The 24,322-nt window shown below is 34.3% G+C and overlaps 2 protein-coding genes across 7 annotated transcripts in view; both read right to left on the bottom strand.

Annotated features, from left to right (window-relative positions):
• The window catches only part of LOC145324535 (uncharacterized), a 25,504-nt gene extending 6,739 nt beyond the window's left edge, over positions 1 to 18,765 (bottom strand). The window contains exons 1-15 of the mRNA XM_080167120.1: positions 18,625 to 18,765; positions 18,131 to 18,171; positions 17,684 to 17,762; positions 16,692 to 16,808; positions 16,028 to 16,130; positions 15,741 to 15,851; positions 15,284 to 15,386; positions 6,080 to 6,171; positions 5,637 to 5,672; positions 5,099 to 5,153; positions 4,503 to 4,579; positions 4,064 to 4,153; positions 3,518 to 3,628; positions 3,038 to 3,137; positions 2,573 to 2,664 (exon numbers count right to left, since the gene is read on the bottom strand). Of these exons, the coding sequence (XP_080023246.1) occupies positions 2,573 to 2,664; positions 3,038 to 3,137; positions 3,518 to 3,628; positions 4,064 to 4,153; positions 4,503 to 4,579; positions 5,099 to 5,153; positions 5,637 to 5,672; positions 6,080 to 6,171; positions 15,284 to 15,386; positions 15,741 to 15,851; positions 16,028 to 16,130; positions 16,692 to 16,808; positions 17,684 to 17,762; positions 18,131 to 18,171; positions 18,625 to 18,713 (1,296 nt within the window). The 5' untranslated portion in view covers positions 18,714 to 18,765. The remainder of the gene's footprint in view (positions 1 to 2,572; positions 2,665 to 3,037; positions 3,138 to 3,517; positions 3,629 to 4,063; positions 4,154 to 4,502; positions 4,580 to 5,098; positions 5,154 to 5,636; positions 5,673 to 6,079; positions 6,172 to 15,283; positions 15,387 to 15,740; positions 15,852 to 16,027; positions 16,131 to 16,691; positions 16,809 to 17,683; positions 17,763 to 18,130; positions 18,172 to 18,624) is intronic.
• LOC145323714 (UBX domain-containing protein 1-like) lies at positions 18,740 to 24,322 on the bottom strand. Of its 6 annotated transcripts, none has more exons than XR_013881071.1 (12): positions 23,998 to 24,322; positions 23,689 to 23,769; positions 23,318 to 23,404; positions 22,958 to 23,029; positions 22,556 to 22,630; positions 21,845 to 21,946; positions 21,492 to 21,543; positions 20,780 to 20,874; positions 20,408 to 20,479; positions 19,839 to 20,003; positions 19,161 to 19,725; positions 18,740 to 18,875 (listed from the first exon to the last, which is right to left on the bottom strand). XR_013881071.1 is itself a non-coding variant. In XM_080166181.1 (11 exons), the coding sequence occupies exons 1-10, from the start codon at positions 24,139 to 24,141 to the stop codon at positions 19,884 to 19,886; spliced, it is 900 nt and encodes a 299-aa protein (XP_080022307.1). In that variant the 5' UTR covers positions 24,142 to 24,322; the 3' UTR covers positions 19,523 to 19,693; positions 19,839 to 19,883. The 6 variants fall into 6 exon arrangements, 4 of the variants coding, with proteins under 4 accessions (XP_080022307.1, XP_080022310.1, XP_080022309.1 ...); XR_013881072.1 differs by having other exon boundaries at positions 19,161 to 19,666; XM_080166181.1 differs by lacking the exon at positions 18,740 to 18,875 and having other exon boundaries at positions 19,523 to 19,693.

Genomic DNA, 24,322 nt, shown 5'->3' with positions numbered 1-24,322 from the left:
TTGGTACAAGATACCACCATATTATTATTAGTTAAATCTAATTTTTTATAAAGGGGGGGGGGGGTTTTAATGCAACCATCTCGTAATCAGTGAGCAAATGACACTTAGAATTCGAATTTCGATCTGAACTTTTGCATGAGTAATCCTTGGTAGGTCTATTTTCCCTAAATCGAACAAAAAGTTGGAAAAGTAACGGCTAGCGGCTCAGCCGTTCAGCCGTTCTTTGCCTATTTTTAGGGTAAATCCATCATCAATTACTTAGGAATCGACTTTTTAAAACATATTTTTGGTTTAATTCATGTTAAATGATAGCAATAACCAATTTTAAAACTTCTAGTACCAACAGCTACCGTCTAGAATCGTTTGATAGCGTTTTGGAGTAGAAAAGAGTATTGTGTTGAGAGAGGTTTCGTGACTAATTTACAATATAGATATCAAAAAAATGGCGAAACAGCTGAGCCGCCAGCCGTTAGCTGTTACTTTTCTAACTTTTTGTTCGATTTAGGGAAAATAGACCTACCAAGGATTACTCATGCAAAATTATAAATGGAAATTCGAATTCTAATTGCCATTTGCTCACTGATTACGAGATGGTTGCATTAAAAAACCCCCCCTTAAGTGAATAAGTCTGTTAGACCAAGGGTAGAAACTCAGCAGATAGACAGACAGACGGGCAAGAAGAATTATCAAAGTTTTACTAAAATAGACAATTAATTAGATAAAATCCAATAGAGAACCTGTGAATGATCAGACAGACAGACGGACAGACAGACAGACAGAGGGACAGGTAAATAGTAACAGACAGTCTTTGAGGCATTAACAAATTACAATTAGGCTATGCTAGATGATTCATTGAAATCCAAAAGAGAGGCAGTTAGACAGATAGACAGACAAGTGGTGGGACAGACAGACAAAAGGACAGACAGACAGAGGGACAGACAGACAAATGGGTATTGCCTAAAACAGTTTGGCTGCTATATGAATCATTAAAACCCACCGTAGAAAAGAAATTTACATTAGTTTCTTATTTCGATACTCAACGCCCCCCCCCCCCCTCCCCCACTCAAAGGGGTATATTATTTCTTAAAATCAATAAGTGACTTTTCAGCTTAATAAAATTGAATGTACTTTTTATTTCATCAATTTATCTTAAATAGAACGAAAGTTATAATCATTTTATTGTCTACAATAAATATGCTTTGAGTAAAAATCAACATAATTGTCAGTAAAAACGTCATATTTATGCATATTTACACAGTAAATAAATTTTAAAATTGTATTTTATTGTAATGAATTACTTAAGGGGGTTGTACAGGGTTGTCATATTGGGCGGGCGCTTTTGGGCGGGCAGTTTTAGGCGGGCGGTTTTGGGCCACCCAATATAAGGTCCCTTTGGGCAGTTTTGGGCACCCCCCTTTTAGGGGGAGAGAAAAAGGGGAGGGGGTTAAAAAAGAGGGGGGCGGGCCTATTTTTTGGGTGATATCCTTATACTAAAGTAACATGATGTGTGTCTGTTTGTTTGTGTGTCTGTGTGTTTGTACCGAAGGATCTCGCTAACCGCTGAACCGATCGGGTTCTCCTAAACAGGGTAGCTTCTCATAGGTTCTGGGAAGGTTTATAACTATTTTGAGGGAGGGTACCACCACCCTAAGAGAAATTGCCCCTAGAAAAAAATTACACTCCCCCCCAAAATATTTTTTAAAAAATTTTTTAAAACTAAACATAAAAATGCGGGGGGTTGGAAACTCACCCCCCCCCCAAAAAAAAAAATTATTACCCCCCCAATTTTTTTTTACTTTTTCTTTTTAAATCTAATATAATAATTGGATTATCAAATTTAACTCTCCCCTCCTCAATGCCCCTAGAGGCCTCTAAAGCCGTAGCCGCTAGTTAACTATATAAATTAGTAAGCTTTTTTGTATCTAGAGAAGGATTTCGCTAACTGCTGAACCGATATGGTTCTCCTTTCCAGTGCAGCCTTTATAGGTCCTGAGAAGGTTTTAGGCTATTTTATTTCTAATAATAAGTCTAGGTATGGTTTTACGCTATTTTATATCCATTTTATATGCTTTTTACGACATTTGCCCAAAAAGGGTGCCCAAAACCACTTTTGGGCGCCCAAAACCCGCCTAAAACCCTTTTGGGCAATTAGGCCGCCCAATATCAAAATAAGTGCCCAATTCGACAACCCTGGGGTTGTATGAATTATCAAAAACCTAAAAAAAAACCTAATTCGGTTAAATTAGTCCAAGTAATGATTGATTTAGTACAGTACGTATGAATAAGTTGTCAATTTCCTGTCAGAGTCCTTGTGGGGAGAAAGGGTTATATAACTGAATCTCCCCATCGCATCAACCTTGAGCATTGCAACCTTTATATGTGGTCATTAAAATCAACTAGTGGTGTCGCTTATATTGACGCAGACAAGTAGCAGAAAATAATTTAGAAGCAGACGAAAAAGGTCATTGAAAAAGGAAGGGAGGTAGTTGTCTGTATATGATCTATAATTTATATCTGTTGGTAAACACAATAAAAACATCAAAGATTTTAGTAAATATTCAAGTAATGGTGCCTGGTCTCCATGAGATCTTCTGTAGTGAAGCTTAAGTTTATCCTTTCTTGTAAAGGAAGATGGACAAAAGGTACACGCGTGTGGCTTCTCCCCTAAAGAAATATCAAGTTAATTTACTTTAGAAAGGATACAAACTAAAATAGGTTCAAGATTTCATAAAACTTCTAGATTAAGTGTATTGTTTAGGTAATGTTTGTAAATTAGAAGTAAGTGTTAATTAACAAAAACAAAATTACTGATTGGAACAATCAGAGTTGTGAAAAAACACAATCAATCATCATCAAATGCTGTAAAATTCTAAAGTACATTAATGAAACAGTTTACATTATTACAACCACTTGTTCTCGTTAGTACATAGTCCCTTTTTAGATGAAAAGATTTTTATAATGACGACAAAACTTTAAATATTTCAGGGAAGGAAATGGAATTTGTCACAAAAAAAATTATTGCTTAGAATATGTTTACCTGTATGTAACAAAATGTGTCTATTCAAATGATCCTGCCTGTTAAATTCTTTATTACAATAATGACAAGACTTTTGCCTGTTATCATTGCTGGCTTCATCCTAAAAAATTAATAAAGTTACAATACCTACTCGTTCAACCAGGGATCTAAATGGATAAGACAATGGCCAATAAATTGATGTACATCCCCAATGATGAAACACAAAATTACACCTTCTTTAGATTAAAACTAGTGATTGAAACGTTTGAACAGTAAAATTAATGAACCAACCAATCAAGATTCTTTAAAGTCCCCGAAGTTGTTAATCCAACGAATGATAAAACGTTATTATAAAACTTAAGGGACTAGTGCATTAAATAGCCCATTGTCCCCTCTCTCTCTGCGCTCAACACACAAAGATAAAGATAAAGAGAAAAAAAAATAGCCAAAAAAAGTAATTTTGAAAATACTAAACAATCTTCAATTCAAATATAAACTTACATTGTGTTCAAATTCTTGCTTTTCCTTCTTTGGTTTAGGTAGTGTAAATTTAGCGGCAGCCGCCTGTTCAGCTGATTCAGCCGCTACTTTGCTCATTACTTCATTTAGGTCCTATAATGAAAACGTGATAAATTCTTATATAAAAATAACACGATCTTCGTGTGTGTGTCTTTCTGTACCGAAGGGCCTCGCTAACCGCTAAACCGATATAGCTCTCCTTTACAAAGGTTTATATAAAGGTTATATGGGAAGGGTTCCACCATCCTCCCAGACAGAGTGTCAAGTAATAATGTTTTTGAACGTAAAGCTTAATCTAGTCATAATGGATATACAAAAGTGGTCAATCCAACTCCATTACTACTTAATACTAATTTATGTCCAAATACTTAGAAATCGTGGCTACACAATACACAGACACATCGATCAGTCGTTTTAAGAATCTTACTGGTGACGATAAGATACACACTTACATCTATTTTGTTAATTCATACTTTGGTAAGTTTTAATTGCAATAATTGTATTCTGTTACTTATAATATATGAATACCTCGATATCAAATTCTTCTTCAACTTCTGTTTTAACCTCAATCATTTCTTTATCATCTTCAATAATTGCCTTTTCTTCTTCACCCTTTACCTAATGAGTGAAAATATCATAGATAAGACAATGTCCAATGAAATGATGATTAACAAAATAAATCCTTCTGTGGATCAAAATTGATGGTTGAAAAGTTTGGACTGCATAGTTTTTAACATGTTTATAGAACTTTAGGTACTAATGTAATTTACTGTCCAATGTTCCTCACACCCTGTGTAGTACGTCCCTAATGATGATAATCATAATTAACCCTTCTATTTAATTTGATTGTTGATATATTTTTACCAATTTCTTCAGCTGATCCCAATGCAAGCCGTCATTTTCGACACTTTTTCAACCCCACAATGTCAACAAAAAAGCACATAAGAAATACTATTAATAATTGTACCTGATCCAGTATTTGATTATCAACCTCCAAAGATGTAACCAGGAAATGTTTTCCAGGTTCATTAGAAAAGCTCTCATCTAAAGAAATACATCTAATGTAGGGCTAAGGAGGGGTGAGCATTGGCATTGTAGAAATCTCGTAAATTACAATAGGGACGCTGCCGTTTCTACAACTGGCAGAAATACAGTGGATGTTTTTTGTTAAAATACAATAGAAAGAACACTAAGAAACATTTATTATGATACAAAATGCAATACAATAAAGTTATAATACACCTAATATTTAGATTTATTACCTATGCATTTTAACAGTGTTAGTTTTTTTAACTGTTAAATGCATTAAACAGTAATGAATACTGATAAATATTTTCTGGATGGTCAAGAACATATAATTTCAAATATAAGAGTATCTTTCTGAAGATTGCGAAAGCATGAAACTTTAAGTTAAAGATAAATAAAATTGAAGTAAAAAACGTTGTTCTACTATAAAATAATTTCAAATATATTATTAATATTTATTATTCTTAAGTTTGGCCATTATTATTCCACAGAATTCCTTGTTTTTAATTGAGTATAAATATTAAAATTCCAATGTACCTGAAGCTACATTGTTCTCAATTTCATAATATTCATCCAAATCTTGTTCTTTGTCCTTTAAAGTATAATTATAATTCTATTTCATATAAAATGATGGAAAAAAGCTCATTGCACATTTTTTGTCTTGAATAACAACTAGTAGTACTTAACTACCTATTAGTTATTCAATCTTTTTTCTACTTTTAATAATGTTATATTCTTAAACTTAATTCTAAAGTTTGAAAGGTCTCCTGTACATGGATCTAAAGGGATAAGACAATTCCCAATAAATTAATGTACATCCCCAATGATTACCCCTTCTGTAGATTACAATTTGTGGTTAAAACGTTTGGATACATCATTCAATTAAAGTCCCCACAAAGTCCCCACAGTTGTTAAGCCAATGATTAAGAAAACATTATAAGACTTTGAGGACTAGTGTAAAACACAGCAAAATTTCCCCTTCCTCCCTGTCTTCTAATTAGCTGATTTTTAATTATTTTCTTTGTTGAAACATCTCTTTACAATTAAATAGTTTTTTTAGGCAAACTTTTCATACCTGTAATTGTTTTGTAGAGAAATCATCATAAAAATTCTAAAATAAAAAGTTCACTATAAATATGTTTAAATTATAAACTGTAAATCCACAAAATAAACAGTTTTTGTCCTCATAAAAAACTAACAGAATATAAACCTAATCATTTTATCATTTTGTCTGTCTGTCTGTTATCTTATTAACTTTCTTATGTCCCCAGGGAGGGTTTATAACTATTTTGTTGGAGGCTACTTCCCCCTCTTCAAGAGATATTACCCCTAGAACTAAATTTCCCCCCCCCCAAAAAAAAAAAATTTCTTTCAAAAATAAAATTAGAGGATCGACCAATCCCGCATCTCCTCAAGTACACCTAGTGGCCTCTGGCGAGTTATTACCAATACAAAATGCAATGTTTGAATTATTTTGTTGGTATCTTTTTTCCTACAAAATAAACAATAATATCTCACCTGTCCAGGATGAATCATTCGGAAATGTTTTCTCAGTTTGTCTTTCCTTCCAAATGATTTTGAACATACTTGACATTGAAATGGTTTTTCTCCTTAAAAGAGGATAACATAAACTAATCAAAATAATATCAATATTGTCAATTTAAACATTATATTATTAAAAGGGTGGGAGGCGGTTGTGGCACCTTTTGAAACCAAAACTAAAAGTCAAAGAAACCAAACTGAAAAAATGAGTTACAGCACTCTCTCGATCAGTCCTTCCAATTAAAAGGCACTTCCAAGCTAGACCCGTCAACCTTACCCTTTAGAGCCATTTTTTGTCCCAATGTTACAGAACCATTCAGCTGAAATTTGGTATGACAGTTGCTTTAAAGAGGTACATTGTGGAACTGTGAAGAAACGGTGGCGGAACCGCCAGTATAGCTATATTTTTTTTGGCGGGAAACGGCGTTAGGCGACGGTTTCACCAACTTTTCTTCACAGTTCCACATTGAACCTTTTTAACGCGACTGTGATTTCATATTTCAGTGCTGTGACTCTTCTGTAAGTTGAATTCCTGTAGTTTTGGTTTCAAAAAGTGTCACAACCGCCCCCTCCCTTTTTAAAAAGGCAGGACTAACAGGAGAAGTCAGAAGTGTGACTTTTAATCCATCATTCATGGCAGTTCCAGTTATAAAATCAGTTTCAATATAAAAAAATGTTTTTTTAATCCTGATTTATTGTAGCAAGGATTGATAAAATATCTATTTGTGTTTTATTAATTATGTTTTGTTTATTTCAGGATTGTTTCCTGGTGTTATGAAAATATTTATGTGCTGTTTTATTAATTGATTATTATGCTTGTTTAATAAATATTCATTCCTTTGTTATGATGTGTTATCATTACTGCATTAATTTATTAAACTAAGCTTAGATGTCCTTTTCATATTGCAGATTATATCTTGTGAAGTAATTAGGGTTTAAAAGGTTAATTGCTTTTAAATATTTCTGTTATAATTCCAGATAAATAATGACTGATTAATATGGTTATAGGTGTTATGATTAGATTCCTAACAGGTACGGTTTTATGTCTCAATCAGTAGTAGCAGAGCTTACAAAAATTCAAAAATTCACCCACCTTAAAAACGGGGAATTTTAGTATTTAAAAGATCTACGGCACTCTGTGATGAGATAGAAAATCAAACCTGAACCTTAAAAAAAAAAAAAAAAAGTTTGATCAGTTATCATATATCTGAACTATTTTTTAATATAATAGTGCTTATTAACAGAGATTCTTATCAAACCTAAGAAGGTGTCAAAAATGTTCATGAAGAATGTGCATTAGGAGCGCGGCCAGAGAAGACCTGTGAAGAAGTTTGTTCCAGACAATTTTTCTCGTAATTAATAAAAATCTATAACCTCGTGTTGATTATTTTATTGAATAATAATAATAAAAATCAAAAGGTGTAACCAAAACATTTGATAGAGTAATATTAATAGCCACATTTAAAAAGGTGGTGCATCAATAAGTAGCGCTAACCACTGTAATGAGTGGTGATATGGTAAGAATTGTATAAGCAATTAATCTAGCCGTTTAAGGTGTCAGTAACCCTAATAAGTTGACATCATGAATGATAATTCTACCTGTAAGATTGGAGCTGATGCTCCAGATTTAAACAAGTTCGATTCTTACGAAGATTTCAAGAACAATGTGCTTTTATGGGCTGGGATATGCGATTATAAAAAGGAGCGAATGGGAGCTATGTTGGCATATGCGTTACCTAACAAGTCTATAGAGTTCGGCGACTACATACAGAAAGATTTCTTTAACGTACACCCAGCCGAGCAGCTTGTAAATGATGCTCAAGGGGTAGACAAAGTACTCGCCTTTCTAGACACGCATATAGGAAAAGAGGCTAGAATTACTGAATTGGAAGCTTTTGAAAAGATATGGAATTATAGAAGGACGGCAGATCAAAGCATTTTAGAATATCTTAAAGAGCATGAGAGACACTACAATAAATGTAAGTAACTAGGTATTACATTCACGGACACTTGTAGCTCCTTTATAGTAATGTTAGGGGCGAAGCTTAATAACACACAAGCGGAACTAGTGAAAGGCGTAATCGATTTGGAAAAAGAGGGAGGAAAGACGTACGTCGCTGTCAAACGCAAATTAAAAGATATGCTATCGGATTCGTTAGGCAATATTGTCTCTTCTGACGCAAATATAACTAGCGCCGAAGCCTTTGTTGCCGAGCATCAGGAAGCGTATGCGAATTGGCAGAAAAATAACTCATTTAAAAAGAGTTATACAAACAATTATAATAATAATAATAATAGGAAGTCGTCGTCTTATTCTTCGAATGGCGTTCGTTCTGTTCCAAATAAGGGAGCAAACAGGGATGCCAACCCTATGAATCCGATCGATCCCATAACGGGAAAAGCCTATAATTGTAAAACCTGCGGCTCATTTAGACATTTCAATAGAGAATGCCCATATAATAAGAATAGTAATAACAACAATACAGGCAACTCTAACCGTAAAAGGGGAAAAGTCTTTGTAGTGCAAACACAAAACTCCGACGAAGAAGAAGCTTTGATGTCCCAATTTGAGAGAGTTGCAAGCGCACAAGAAGAAGAACAAGAGAAAGAAAGTAAAGAGGAGGACCAAGTTGAAAAAGTTTTCTTCACAACGAACAAGGAAGAGCTTAGTAAGTTCACAGCGGAGTCAATAAACTGTGCTGCTTTGGATTCTTGCTGTACTTCAAGTGTGGCTGGACAAAAATGGATGGACATTTTCCTGTCATCTGTTCCCAGTGAGCTGAAAAGTTTGGTTCAAGGACCATACAAGAGTAAGAAAACATTCCAGTTTGGCAATCAAGGCGTGCTTCCAACCAAAGAGGCCTATACAATCCCAATTATAGTGGCAGGTAAACAACATTCAATTGAGGTGGATATAATAGAATCGGATATTCCACTACTAATGTCCAAAGCACATATGAAACAACTAGGCATAACACTTAACATGGCAGATGACACAGCTTCAATTAATGGCAAATTGATAAGAGTTGATACCACCAGTGCTGGACACTTTATTCTCAACTTGTTTGGTGACAATGAAAGACATGACAACAAGCTCATGCAAGAGATCTGTGCGGTAAATATGGAAGAGAGTGAAGAGAACCAGATGAAGCTACTACACAAGCTCCATCGTCAATTTGGGCACAGGCCTAAACGAGTTTTCATAGAATTGATCAAGTCAGCAGATCAATGGGATCCCAAGTTTAACAAGATGATTGATCAAATCATAGATGGCTGCGAAGGCTGCATTTTGCGTTGTCGTAATCCTGACAAGCCAGCAGTTTCATTGCCCATGGCCAAAGATTTCAATCATATCCTAACTATGGATCTTAAGAAATGGGATGACAAACATTATATTCTCTACTTTGTTGACATGTTTACTAGATACACAGTGGGTACAGTAATAACAGACAAGAAACCTGAGACAATAGTTGCAAAATTGTTCAATGAATGGATCAGATACTTTACTGCTCCGGATATCATCTTGACTGATAATGGTGGAGAGTTCATTAATGAAGCTATGAAAGAAACATGTGGGGTTCTCAATATCTACCATGCCACCACGGCAGCTTATGCGCCGTGGCAAAATGGCCACTGTGAGAAAGGCCATTATCTGAATGATTGTGTGACTACATGTATAAAGAGAGATCACCCAACAATGTCTTTGGAACAAGCAGTGGCTTGGTCATGTGCGGTGAAGAATTCATTGACGAATGTATATGGATACTCGTCATTTGAACTTACCTTTGGCAGAGCACCAAGACTACCAAATATCATGACGGATCCCATCCCGGCTTCTCAGATCGAGCCAAGAAGTATCCAGTTGAAAAAGAACATGGAGACAATATACAGTACAAGAGAGGCGTTTGCGAAGGCTGAGAAGTGTGAGAAGCTCAAGTTAGCGTTGAACAGAAAGATGAGAGCGGTGAACCGAGACTACAGCCCTGGAGAGCTTGTATACTACAAGAGAGAGAAAGATGATAAGTGGCTGGGTCCTGCAAAGGTGATTTTTCAGGATAGCAAAGTGATTGGCATACGCACAAGCTCAGGCTATGTTAGGGTCAGTGCTAACAGGATATGGCCTGCAGGTCAAACCTTGTCAGAGAGGCTAAGAGAAGAAGAAGCGCAGCTTGATGACTTAAAGAAAGGGAAACCCGTCAACAGTGATAGTCCAAGCAAGAGTGAATCACGGAAACCAGTAAAGATGGAAATAGATACAGAAGATGAAGAAGAATTTCAGGAAGCCCAAGAAGAAGTGGAGCTAGGGAATCCAGATCAGATTGACATGCATCAACAAGAAGATGATGGTGTTAATGATGATACGACTGAAGACATACCAGAAGCAAATACTGACAAGAATGTGTCAGCTGAGAATGTCATGAGTCCTGAAAAGTATGCGAAAAATCAGCGCATAGAGTTCAAGGATAATGGAAAATGGGAGAGAGGAGTAGTCCTAGGACAAGCTGGAAAGAAGGTTGGCAAGTACAAACATTGGTATAATGTGAAATTAGATAGTGGAAAACAGTTTTCCGCAGACTTTGCTCAGCAAGAAGTAAGGAAAGAGCAAATAGACAGTGAAGATACAATGGCTACATGGACCCTAGGCAACAACACAGGAGTTGACATAAGGCTTGACAATGGTAAAGTCATTACCATCAGGGATGAGCAAAACTTGATAGTGCTTGATGATGATCAGGCGTTAGCAACCTGGATCCATGAAGAAATTTTGGCAGTGATGTTGCCCAAAGAAAAGAGGAACACACCTGAGTGTATTGCAGCTAAGGAGCTTGAACTTCAAAAGCTAAAAGACTTCGACACGTATAATGTGGTAGAAGATGCTGGCCAACCCTTCATAACTACCACATGGGTACTTACTCAGAAAGGAAGTGAAGTCAAAGCAAGACTTACTGCAAGGGGTTTTCAAGAAGAAGACGAACACCCAAAGGAATCCCCTACATTGCAGAAATACTCACTTAGAACTCTTTTGACCATAGCTTCAGCTAAAGGATGGGCAATTGAAACAGTTGACATAAAAAGTGCTTTTCTTCAAGGAACAACATTGAAGAGAAAGGTGTATGTTAAACCCCCAAAGGAAGCCAATGCTTTAAATAGCCTGTGGTTATTGAACAAGTGTTTGTATGGTCTTAGAGATGCCAGTCGTCAATGGTATACAAGAGTGGAAAATGTTCTAGAGAAATTAGGATTTGAGAAGTGCACTTACGATTCAGGATTATTCTACCTGAAAGTAAATGGCGTGCTGGAAGCATTAGTTGGTTTACATGTGGATGATTTCTTGAACGCTGGTGGAGAATATTTTCACTCTAAGATACTCCCACAGATACTGGATACTTTCAAAGTTGGCAAGTCAGAACGTGGAAGTTTCATGTATACTGGATTTCAGCTTAATCAAGATAAGAATGGAGTTTCTCTTGATCAGACAGACTATGTTGAGAATATTACAATTCCTGAAATTGACACAGTAAGGCTAAGACAGTCAAAAGATGAAATGTCACATGAAGAACTTTCTACCCTGCGAAAAATGACTGGCCAGTTGAACTGGACTGTAAGATCCACAAGACCAGACCTGTCATTTAACATGATTTCATGTTCCACTCATTTTAAAGGGGGAACCATTGCTGATCTGAAGTTTGCAAAGAAGTCCTTACAGAATCTGAAAGACAACAAAGCTTTGCTCAGGTTTTCCAACCTTGGTGATTTAGCAAAGTCTGAAATTTGGCTATTTACAGACGCATCCTATGGTAATTTGAATGGAGGCACAGATAGCACACAAGGATACATTCTGCTGTTGGTCAGACCAGAAGATGGCAGATGTGCACTAATAGATTGGAGGTCAAACAAGATTGATCGAGTAGTGACCTCAACGCTTGCAGCAGAGGCCATTGCTCTTACCAGAGGTTTGGATGCAGCTGTAGCATTTAAGTGGACTCTGCAGCAGTTACTAGGTGATGACGGTAACATTCCTGTTCGTGCTGTTATCGACAACAAAGACACCTATGAGAGTGTGCATTCTACAACAGATGTCAGTGAAAGGAAACTGCGCAGGGAGATTGGTGTGGTAAAGCAGATGCTTAAAGACAAAGATTTGGAACAGCTGATCTGGGCTAGAGGAGAGTTTCAGCTGGCCGATCCCTTAACAAAGGTGGGAGCAAATGCTGAGTCTCTCACCAAGATTATGCAAGAAGGGAGAATTCCAAAAGACATTTTGGATGTGGTTAGGGCTTAATTGTTCTAACTGTAGATTGTGATTGTACATACATTAATTTGTAAATAAATATCAATAATATATGTCTAAAGTATTTATTAAATTAAAACTTTTTCTATTTTTGCTAAAAATGATAATACATTATGCAAAAATATGCATTTCTTTCTTTATTGAGTACACACATAATTGTCTAATGTCCTTGAAAATGGTTAGTTGTATCCACCGCTGACTATTCCCAATTTAATATAAACTCAACGAGTATTAGGTGACAACTTTCATCAACAAATCAAAAATAAGCATTGAGTAGCGAATTTATACCTGGTAACCATGATTTTGTCAAGTTTGGTGCGGCATAACTGAATGAGAGTCAATAACAAATATGGCGATCAATGACGTGTTTTATTTAAAGCGGAAATTATTTAATTCTACTTTTTCGTGAGAAAAATGCGTATAAAATAGGTAAAATTTACTTTTTAACTTTTTTTACACAATAAAATCATTAACGTTTCATTTGCCTACAAATTCAGACATCGCTTTAGTGCTTTCATTTGAAGGTAAAACATTTCTATCTTAGTAATATAGAATTTAATTTCTATTAGTTGTGTAAAAATTGATTTTCCTATTTTTTCAACGATAATGCCGCTTTTCTAAAATAAAACTCTCATTTAAAAACTTAGTAATTATGTTTGGATGTTTTCTTAAAAATATTCACAACTATTTTATATTTTTGGTTTATTTACGTGATAAATTGTGTTTTTATCTATTTAGCGTGATTTCGTTAAGTCGATTCACCCTTTATTACGTTTAATCAAAAATATGTAATTGATTTTATCAATTTTATTAACATTTTAGTATGTTTTTATTCTGTTTTTAATAACCTAACTACCCGATAAAATACTTCACATATTTTCTTTTGGTAGTAATATTACAGCGAATTTTAATTTGTTTTAAAAATGAAAACAACGTAGTCTTTAACATGACAATGTTTGTTTTCTCCCTTTAATATATGTATTTCTTATGTTCTAAACTATATTAAGTTATATGATAGGAACGTAAAGCCATGATCTTATTTAATAATTAAGATTGTGTTTTTCTTGAAAGTATGTTTAAACTACCTAGTTTTTGGTTTAAGTGTTTTTAACTATGCTATTTAATCTATGCATTTAGTTAAAGCTACTTTTTCTTGTTTAGTATGAGTGCCAAGAGTGGAAATGCCAAGTCCCATGTGGCAACCAACATCGTCGTGCAGCTGGAGTCCGAGTCCGAGCACGTGCTGTTCAGTGAGTTGGAGAAGAACCTCATCTGTCCCGAGGAGGTTGACTGGCGTGTGCTGGAGCACCAGGACATAGAGCTCTTTGTGGAAGAAGTTTTGGCGCTGCTGGAGCGTAAACTTCCACAAAGAATCACATTGCCAGCATTTCAAGCCTTTGTAGGCGTGGTTCCGGTGCAGGAGTTGATCAATGCGATGGATGGTCTGCTTGAGGCAGTTCGCGGGAGCAGGCACCTGATATCTATCCCAACCATGAGATACGTGCCGTCGGCATTCCCGTTGTGGGAGGATGTCACCAAGATCAACAAGTTCATCTGGCAGAAGGCTGTGGAGATGGCGGCGCCGATACTCCTACTTCACAAATCTTTTCTCAGCAGGCAGAACGGGGCCTGGGTTGTGTGTCCTTCAGTATACACTGAGTTTGTGTCCAACGATGGCCTGGGTTCAGAACTCACCAAGAATGGCAAGTACAGGTACGCGGCCCGTTTGTTGCGTTACCACGGAAGTTTCAAGTCGGCGGAACCACCCTGCCAGCTATCAGAGCCTGTTGTGCCTCTCCCATTATGGAACACCTGGGCTTACATTGAGAATGAGTGTACCTGGGAACTTTTAAACGGCCTTGGTTACAACATGGACAAGCGTCTGACGTCCAAGAGGAAGGGAGGTAAGCCACGGGGCAAGGTTAACAAGAGGCAGAAGGCGGGCCCTGATGATGGTGTTGCCGTGGTGGGGGAGAAGGAGAAGGCGGCTGCTGCCGTTAATGGCGGACGTGCGAAGAATGTGGTGACTTATTTGGCCCCCATATCGGTCATCTCAATCGACTCCGACACGTTTAAGCGTGTATTCCGCGAAAACATGGAGTTGAGGGCGGACTTGAAGGCGTTGAAGGAGAGCCTAGATGACAGTGAGGCCCACAATCGTCGTCAAGGTGAGAAGCTCAAGGTTGCTGAGGCTGAGCGTGCGCGCTATAAGCATGAGTCCCGGGCGTCGTCGAAAAGGTTGAGGAAATTGGACGAGGAGAGCTACAAAGACCTTGAAGAATGGCGTGTTGAAAGGGATGGCTTGTTGAAAGACATTTCGGACCTCGAGTGGGAGGTAGAGGACCTGTCGAAGGACAACAAGGAGTACCGGGAGAAGTTGGCCCGAGAGAAGGACAGGTATACGGTGCTTGAAGCTCAGCTTCACGTCTGGGAAATGTGGGTAAATAGCGAGCGCAAGAAGGACGAGGAGAAGAGGAAGGAGGAGAAGAAAACCAAGGAGAAGAAATAGTGGAGAGGGAGATATATATAAATGATAAAATATCTATTTGTGTTTTATTAATTATGTTTTGTTTATTTCAGGATTGTTTCCTGGTGTTATGAAAATATTTATGTGCTGTTTTATTAATTGATTATTATGCTTGTTTAATAAATATTCATTCCTTTGTTATGATGTGTTATCATTACTGCATTAATTTATTAAACTAAGCTTAGATGTCCTTTTCATATTGCAGATTATATCTTGTGAAGTAATTAGGGTTTAAAAGGTTAATTGCTTTTAAATATTTCTGTTATAATTCCAGATAAATAATGACTGATTAATATGGTTATAGGTGTTATGATTAGATTCCTAACAGGTACGGTTTTATGTCTCAATCAAGGATACCAACCTGTATGTTGTAGCATATGCCTTGATAAACCATAAGCTTTCTTGAATCCTTTCTCACAAACTGGACACCTCTTTACTTCATCCTTGACTCGATTTTTTGCTGCCTTCAAAAGATTATTATTTCATTTTATGACATAAAAGTTAATTCTGATCCTGGAAATATTAAGAAATAGGTTGATGGACGACATATCAATGATCACACAATAATGATAAACAAAAATATTCCTTTTGTGTATAAATCAGTACTTAAAGACATAATCCCACACCTTTTTAAAGAATAATGACAGAATGCATCGATTCATACCCCATTACCTCACAAAGACCTTTCTAGGCTAAAATGAAACTTCCATGGAAAAACGGTGCTGTGCCTATAAAGTAAAATAATAGGGGGGTTAAAAGGAATCAATGGTACATACATATGGCATAAGTGAAATCACCATCCCTTCCAATGAATTTACCTGCTTAATGCCAGCTAAGTAGCCAGCTTGAAACCCCTGGGAGTGCAGGTTTTCTGCAGATGGCATGGACAATTCGGCTGATTGACTCTTCGTGTCATTTTCAAGTTTCACCTAACAAGATATTTTTATTATTTTTGTAAATCTAAACCTAATTTTCTTCTATTAAGTATGTTTGAGCATTGGTAGGTACTTAATACTTATTTTCTGAAGGTATTTTTATTATAATTATGTTTTATAATACTTTACCCATGTAAAAATAAAGTGTCAAAAGAACCTTATGTACCAACCTTACAACTGGACGGATTTTGTTTGATATTAACTTGAGAAATTTCTTTGATTCTTCTTGATTGTCTTGTTTTATTTTCATCTTCTTCAATTCCATACAACTGGCTAAAACAAGAAATTTATTGTATCGTATTATAGACAACTTTCCGCGAATATTGAAAAAAAATTATAGATTTAAACTGGTAGGTATTAAATTAATGATTTGAGTTTATTATCCGTAGAAAATAGTTTATAAAACCGTGCTAGACATGATTTTTCAGTAGGTCTTAGAAACGATTCATATCCAACGGATATTAATCGATTTCCTAGCCATACTGGAGACAAAATCCATAAGTATCAAAGCACGAAAAGTCATGGATGGCAAAACAAACAAAATCAGTTATAAAACAGATATTCAGTGGTCATAAAAAAGAGAGAACATGATGATGATATGTCGAAAATCACGAAAACTTTGTATATATAAAGAACCAACCTTGACCATGACCTGCATAACCGACAGACCAACGGACCAAGTAAGTTGTATAATAGATGCTCATTAGTATGGGAAATCTTTGTACAAAAATTCAGTCGTCTATCTTAACTAGCAGCATAAACATTTACGTTTTCCTAAAAACAGACATTTCGAATTAAAGAGTAGCTACGCTACTAACACAATAAAACTAATACCTAAGACTATTTTGAAATTGTTGTTGATACACATCTGGAAGAATAAGCTCTTGAATATCATCATTAGTTGTTTCTAACTCAGCAAGACAGATTCTAAGCTCACGTTCTAAAAGCTCCCTATAAAACAGAAGATAAAATTGGCATTTAAACAAATAAGTTAGTTATGAATAAAGCATGAATTTTCTATTATGGCCTAAAAACCGATTAATATATTTATATCCATTTGATTTAAACTGGTTCTGACCCACACTGAAGAATCATGTATCGAATCGTGTATTATGGGCAATTTTCCACGAAAAATAAAACAAAAGTCATAAAATAAAGTAAGTTTTAAATTAATCTTTATTTAGGTAAGTATTTATAATCATATCTAATTCTAAATCTATACTATAAATGTTTTTCTTTATAGTAACGTGTCAAAACTAAATTAAAAAGTTTATTTAACCAAACAAAAGCCTGGGAAGGGTACAAATATTTAGAAATTCAATGAATTTATATTTGTAATATTTGTTTATTTGGTTGTAACTAACGAAAATAAGCATAAAAATAAGATTCTGTAAAATTAATATTAAAGAAATTTGATTAAAATAAAGTATACAAAACATAATATAATGCAAATCGACTTGTATTGCTGTATACTGAACCTGTGTCCCTGTGTAGTGATCGCAAAGCAAAGTAAAAATTTAAAAATAATAATAAAGTAATTTGATACTATTCATGTTTATGTTTAGCTAAATGTTAACAAAATATGTATTTACTAATAATATTAAGGTTTAAGACTTTTTTCTATCTTAAACTCCGAATGTTTTTTGAACCTTTTCTTATTAAAATTACACTAATCTAAGACATAAAGATATTATTCGATTTTAAAAATCATTTAAAATCAGTTTTATCTCGTGTAGAAGTGAATCAAACTATGATTAGTTTCATTTTTAACGTCTTTAATTATAACACTTTTCAAGTTTCTGTTCTTTCTAAAGAGATGTACCTACCTAACTATGATCTTGTGACATTTGAAAACCAGAGGAGGTTGACAATTATTTTCATCAGCTACGCATCGTATATTTATATCTGATCATAAAATGTTCATTCAATTTCAAATATAAAAATCCACGAAAAAAAAAAATAAAATATCTCACTTTTTCTATATAAGATTTTCCGTTAAGTATACCCTCCCGAATATAAGGCACTCGAAATTTCCTTCTTTTTCTAGACCATTAATGTTTATTTCACGATATAAGTTTAAAATAGAGATTATTAAAATCTTTACTAGAATTCTATCTTTTCTTTGGAGGGTGGTGGAACCCTTTCCAAAAATAGTTAAAGCCCTTCGCAGGTCCCAAGAGAAGGTTAACTGTAGCCATATCGATTCGGCAGTTAGTGAGATCTTATACTACATAGGCAAACTTTTTTATGTAAGGATTGAATGAACACAAGACCTGTATGTAATCCTTGAAGATACCAACTACGAGCAACACTATAACATTACGATAAAGCTAAGGTCAACATTAAGTTAAAATAACAATTTATCATAGCAGGAAGGTAGGGAATACTGGTAAACAAAGTTTTAAAATCACCTTTTTTTATTAGTTGGTTTAAAATCTTTAGATACCTAGGTACTTTAGGTAAATCTACAAATTAGCAGTGTTCATTCAAACTTTTTAACCAATAATTTTTATCCATTTAAATTTATTATTCATTGTCTTAAACCTTGAGATCTATGGCTATTTATTAGAAATAGCTATTTATTAAGGAGATGCCTAGCTAAAAAAATATGTACTAACTACTAAATAATGAAAATATTAGGTGACTACTATTCCCATGAAAGTTTGCTAAAAAATCAATATAAAATTAAGTCTAAAATGTATTTTTACATATGTTATTTCGACACATTTTTTCAATTTTGTTTTATTGACCAAGCTTTAAATTCCTAAAGAAATCTTGAATCCTCGATGGTATTTCAGCTTTCATATTTGTACTATCATTATTTTCCATCATCTCAGAAGTCACATTTTCAAACATTTTTCATCTTTAATAACAATTTTCACCTGAAACCAATTTAGAAAATACGGTAACTGTAAAAAATATCCCAAAATTAGAAAAGAGAAATTTATAAGTATATACAGATAATTTAATCGTTTTAATTAGGTATGATTTGTTTGTGTGAAATATAATACCAAAATCCTCACCATAACTCATATTTATAATTCCACTTTTTGAGAAAAACTTTATTTAGCATGATTTTGAATGTTCTTAGATTAAGTCGAGTCGAGAAACCCCAATAAAATTAAAGACAACGGAGAGGTAAACAGGTAAAAAGTTGTTAAAAGTTTAAAAGTTTAACACAATCATACAATGATTAAAATCGATTTGTATCTGTCTCCTCTTTCCCCTTAAAAAGGGTTTGAAAATTGAAATGGATTGAGCATTTTAGGTTACCCCCAAAAAATGGTAAAAATACTGAAGTACCTGTTGATTAGGTACTATAAATAAAGAAAATAAATATAGACAAAATAAAAAAAAATAAAAATGGCTCAGGATCACAAGGACATCCAAGTCTTTTTTTATCCTCCACCCAAATTCTTATGCGGGGAGGGGGGAGGCTAAGCCCCTTGGACGTCCCTGCAGGATTATACAAAGAAATCAATCTATATAATAGATCAGCTCGATAAATAAAAGAATCACAACAAAATTAGTTTACAAAACATATGAAAATGGCAAACGAAGACGAGACAAAAATTTGAGTAATTTTAATTAACAATCAAAAGGGGATAAATTGCTTAAGCGTTTTGGGAATTTAGTCAAAATCCAGAATGAATAACCAACCGACGTTAATTTTAATATCAAATTGTAGATTGTTTAATGAATAAAAATTCATAAATATCAAAATATTACAACAATTATATCACAACTTTCTTATTAAACACACATTTTCTTCTTGTTAAATTTCTAAAAGTTACATACTGTGGTGGATTCTTTTAAAAAAATTGTCTCACTACTTGCTAGTGAGGCAAAATTGTTTTCGTGAAATATCCTCCAAAATAACATTTAAATCTACAAAAATTTAATAAATCATTAAAGAGTTATTAACATAAGATTTTATTTAATTTTTTTAGATCTTTTATGTGATTTTGGAGGATTATTCACAAAAATATTCTTATTTTAAATTTGGTGAAATGTGTGTAAACCAGATTATTTAGTGACCATGAGGACAGCAGAGGGAACTAGACCAAGATTCTCCAGGGAATTCTCATAATCCTCTTCGTTGAAAATCTTTTTAGGGAAGCTCGTCATTAGTTTTACTGGTCCAACCTAGGATTAAAAATATGTTTCAGAACATAAGTAATACCTAGAAAAGTTATCGCTGTCCAATCTTCTATTAAAAAAAATACAATTTTCCTTTCATTAAATAGATTATTAGTTATCCAACATTTCACTTATTTTCTATCTTAAGTCATATTAGCATATATACATTGTATCTATACATATTAAAGTCTGTCTAAATGTCCTAGGTATACCAATGAAATTGAAATATATCCCCTATGTGTAGTGTAAAATATTATTCATTTACTAATCTATTTCTCCTCAAGGTCTTAACTAATTTGGGGACTTTTAATAAATTTTGACTAATTGGTTCTTTAGTTGAGTAATACATCAATTTATAGGCCATTGTCTTTACCCTTTAGATCCTTGTATCTATCCATCGATAAATCTACCTGTCCATCGGTTCTATTCATCTGAATGTAAAGTCTGACAGCGGCCAGCTGTTCTTTAACTCCAAATGACTGCAACAATATTTTATATTTACATTTATTTAGAAATAGATTTAATTGATAGAATCTTTGGTGGTGGGATAAAATTTGTAGATATAATATTCATTGCTTCTCTAAAACAAGGTCTTTCAGTCAGTCCGTTTAAGTAAATTAATAAAGTGCATGTTCTCCTATGAACGATGTAAACTTTGCTTTAGGTATCTTTATGGATACTGATAGTCTATAAAGCATATAGGTATATTTACTAAACATTACTAAAACCTTTGTGCTATTACTGAAAATTATGAATAAATAATCAAATATAAAATTTTCCTGAACGATTGGTTGTCCGTTAGTTTGTCTGATTTGTATCCGAGTTTCTGTGTAATCTTTCTTGGGTGTAGCGGCTGCAGAGGGAGGCTGGGCTGCTGCTAAAATTAAAGACCAGTTAATCAGAAAGGAAGGATACATTGGGCTGTTTATTACACTAGTCCCTAAATTTATATTAGTAAATACTAATCCTTGGCTAAACAACTTTAGGACATTTATGGAATTTTAATTGGTTAGTTCATTAGGTTGAGTGTCCAAACGTTTCAACCACTAATTGTAATCTACGCCATGAGAAATTTTGTGTATCATCATAGGGGAAAAGTTAAAGCAAATAAAATGTTTCCATGTAAATGAAAAATATAACGAAATTTTTGTCAATAATATCCCAATACCTAATGAAATTGTAGCAGTAGGACACTTTCTTACTTCTTTGACACATAGCCACAGGGGTGTATATTCTGCAGGGGATCTCCTGCTTAAGGGGGGGGGGGGAAATAAATTACATGTGGGAAGGGGGAAAAATAAAGAGTACTGAAAACATTTATTACAATTTTGAAAATGAAATATTTTGCAGCTGGGTAATAAAAATAATCTGTTGTACTGTATACAGCCCTGCAGAATCAGATACAACAAACAAATGACGGGAAAACATAAACAATCATTCGATTAAAAGATTAAAAGGAAGATTTATTCAAAAAAGAAAACTTGAAGCTATTACCTGGAGCCGGGGCTGCTGCTGCTGGAGCACCAGGCATGTTAAACTTTGCTCTAATACAAATGTTTGCATGATATTTCATTAGTTTGAGGAGAAAGGTGCTGAGCTTATTCCAACTAATGTGCAAAAATAAACAATTTCCACATTTACTATTAATACTCACAAAAATAGTATAAATTGCATATGATATCATTGGATTTCTGTCTATCTCCATTCCAAGTTTCACTCATACACTCATTACTAGATATACTCCATAAATCAATCTTAATAAATAAATTACTTTTTTTGGAATTTGAATCATGTACCCGTGTAATATTATTCGTATGAATTTTGATATTTAGAATGCAAACGTTCCTTCTGGCAATTTTATCCTCTTCAATTTGTCTGAGTACTCGCGCCTTTGCCTCTTTTTCTTCCTGCTTCTCACGACGTTTTATCTCCGCCATCTTTTTTATTTCCTGTATAAAAAAAGATTAACTTATTATTAATTGAAAGAACATTTATATAGTATCAAAGCTGACCGGTTGATATTAAAGATTTAGCTGTTTTGCTAGACGACGCTTTCTTCTAAAATATTATGGTAATATCCAGGGATCTCAAGGAATAAAAAAATGGACGATAAATTGAGAGTCATCCCCAAATAGGATAATTAAATTTACCCCTTCTGAAGATTAAAATTACCGGTTTAAACCATTAGTGGAAACCAACCAATAAATATCTAATGAAATTAAAGTACCCAGAATTTACAAGCAAAGAATAATTAGGCGTTATCCTCTTAGAAATTTTTTTTTCAATTTTTTTCAATTTTGTACCCCCCACCCCCCCCCCCCCCGAGTAACAACTATTTTAGGTTAGGTTAGGTTTTAGGCTAGGGAGCCGAGCGCTGCGGTCAGAGTTCATAGTTCGCTGTCGGGGGGGGGGGGGGGGGGGGGGGGGGGGGTACTCAAATTTTCAATATTGAAAAAAAAATTTCTAAGAGGATAATACCATTATTAATATGACGTAGTTATAAAACTTGGGTACCAGAGCAATTTACAGTTCTATGTTAATCCCTGGTAATAACTGACCTGTTCTTCTAATTTCTGTTTGATATCTGTCATTCCTTTGCCATCCTCGATTCTCTTTCTTTCTCTTTCCAAAGCCTTAACAAAAGAATGGGTATTAAACAGAAATCTTGCATTAGAATACAAGCACAAATCTCATGCAAGGGGACCTTTACAAGAAGCCTAACTATTGCGGGGGGCTTGCATAAACTTACTAAAATAATAACCCTTATTAACCCATTTTGGCAAAACCTACCCTACCATTAGGCTTATTTGTAAAAGAGATGACATAAAATGTTAACCTATAAATAATACTTTAATATTTCTTCAATAAAAATCAATTGAAATATATAATTCTAACTTGTGGCTACATATGAACTATGTTTTGCTACATGAAATCTATTTATTTGAGAGTGACTGTTTTACCTCTTGTCTCTCTCTTTCTTCGCGTTCTGCTCTTTTCTTCTTTCTCAGTTCTTCCATCTTTTCTAATCTTTCCTAATATAAACATTTTATTACAGAGAAAGAAACATATTGAACTAGATTAAAATTATTAGTGGGATATTGGATGATTTGCACATTAACCCTAGAAGCTTCACTCCAAAGAGGATGGAGGCTTAAAATCTCATACCTTTTTTCTGTCAAAGAAATTGTTTTAAGGAGGATTTGGGGTAATAATAAACTTTTTAAAATTTCAAAACGATCTATTTGCAATTCCTGATCTTTGAGGACAAAAAAACACACCAGCTGCTAAAAATATTTACACAAAGATAACGTTGTATCTACCTTTCTTTCTTCCTCTGTGAGTGGTTTCTTTAATACAAGAGGGGGCGCGGACTCATCATCACCTTCTGTCATTGTCACAGGAATCTCCTAACAACATTAGTTTTAAAAAAGGTAATTTTAAAATCAAGTATTAATATTAAAGTCTTGTAAATTGATCTATTTATTTTTTAAAGGTAATTGAATTATTTTCTGTGGTCTCTGTCTGTCTGTTGTACAGAAGGATCTAGGATCTAAAAGGAGAACCAATATAGCTTCTCATAGGTCCTGGATAGATCTAAAACTATTTTGGTTGAAAGTACCACCACCCTCCACAGAGAAATATTGTCAAAAAATATTTTAAGTACCGCTAGGCGGCGCCACTGTATTATTACCTCATCACTCTCTGAAAGCGGATCGTCAAGGGTGGGATTATCACTGTTTGCCAGCAACCATTCCATCGCGGGTTCGACCCCCTATAAAGAAAAAACTTGATTTGTTATTGTTCACTAACTTTTGTTATTAAATTCTATGATCTATGAAGTTTTTTAACTGAAAGTATTTACAAGCTAACTTCCGTTTGAAATGGCAAAAAACCAGCCACTCGTATCTTTAAAAAAAGCTAAGGACAACTAGAAATTACAACAGTTTTATTTATTGCTCAAATCTATATACAAAATAATCAGATAGACATGCAACATTACCTTGTTGTCTGTAGCTTTCAAAGCTCTTTTGGTTCTATTTTCAGCGAATCCCATATCCTGAAGGGTCTTCAGCCAGGCTTCATTGAAAGGCATCTTTGAAATATATAATATCTGAAAGGAATCTTCACAAGAAATTTCAGACATCTATCTTTAAAAAACAAAATTCGTTCTCGTAAAGTGACGTACAGACGAACATTGGGAATTGCAGAGTAGCGTAACTATTTGCAATTTCGGTTAAAATGTTTAAAGTTTCAATTCACAAGCAGAATGAAGCTGTTTTCTAAATTCTTCTAATCCTTGTTTGTTGTGGAAAGCGCAGGTCACT

This window comes from Acartia tonsa, chromosome 7 (assembly GCF_053477335.1).
Source record: "Acartia tonsa isolate MP-2025a chromosome 7, ASM5347733v1, whole genome shotgun sequence".
NCBI lineage: Eukaryota > Metazoa > Arthropoda > Copepoda > Calanoida > Acartiidae > Acartia > Acartia tonsa.
Note: the sequence above shows the minus strand (reverse complement) of the source record. Positions and strands in the feature narration are given on the sequence as shown.

Bases quoted from the DNA above. Each gene is read 5' to 3' on its own strand.
- LOC145323714 (XM_080166181.1), bottom strand. From the start codon at position 24,141: ATGTCTGAAATTTCTTGTGAAGATTCCTTTCAGATATTATATATTTCA. The intron at 23,405-23,688 runs GTAATAATACAG...TAATGTTGTTAG, and splicing joins CGCTTTCAGAGAGTGATGAG to GAGATTCCTGTGACAATGAC. The intron at 20,004-20,407 runs GTAGATTTATCG...TTTTAATCCTAG, and splicing joins TGAATAGAACCGATGGACAG to GTTGGACCAGTAAAACTAAT.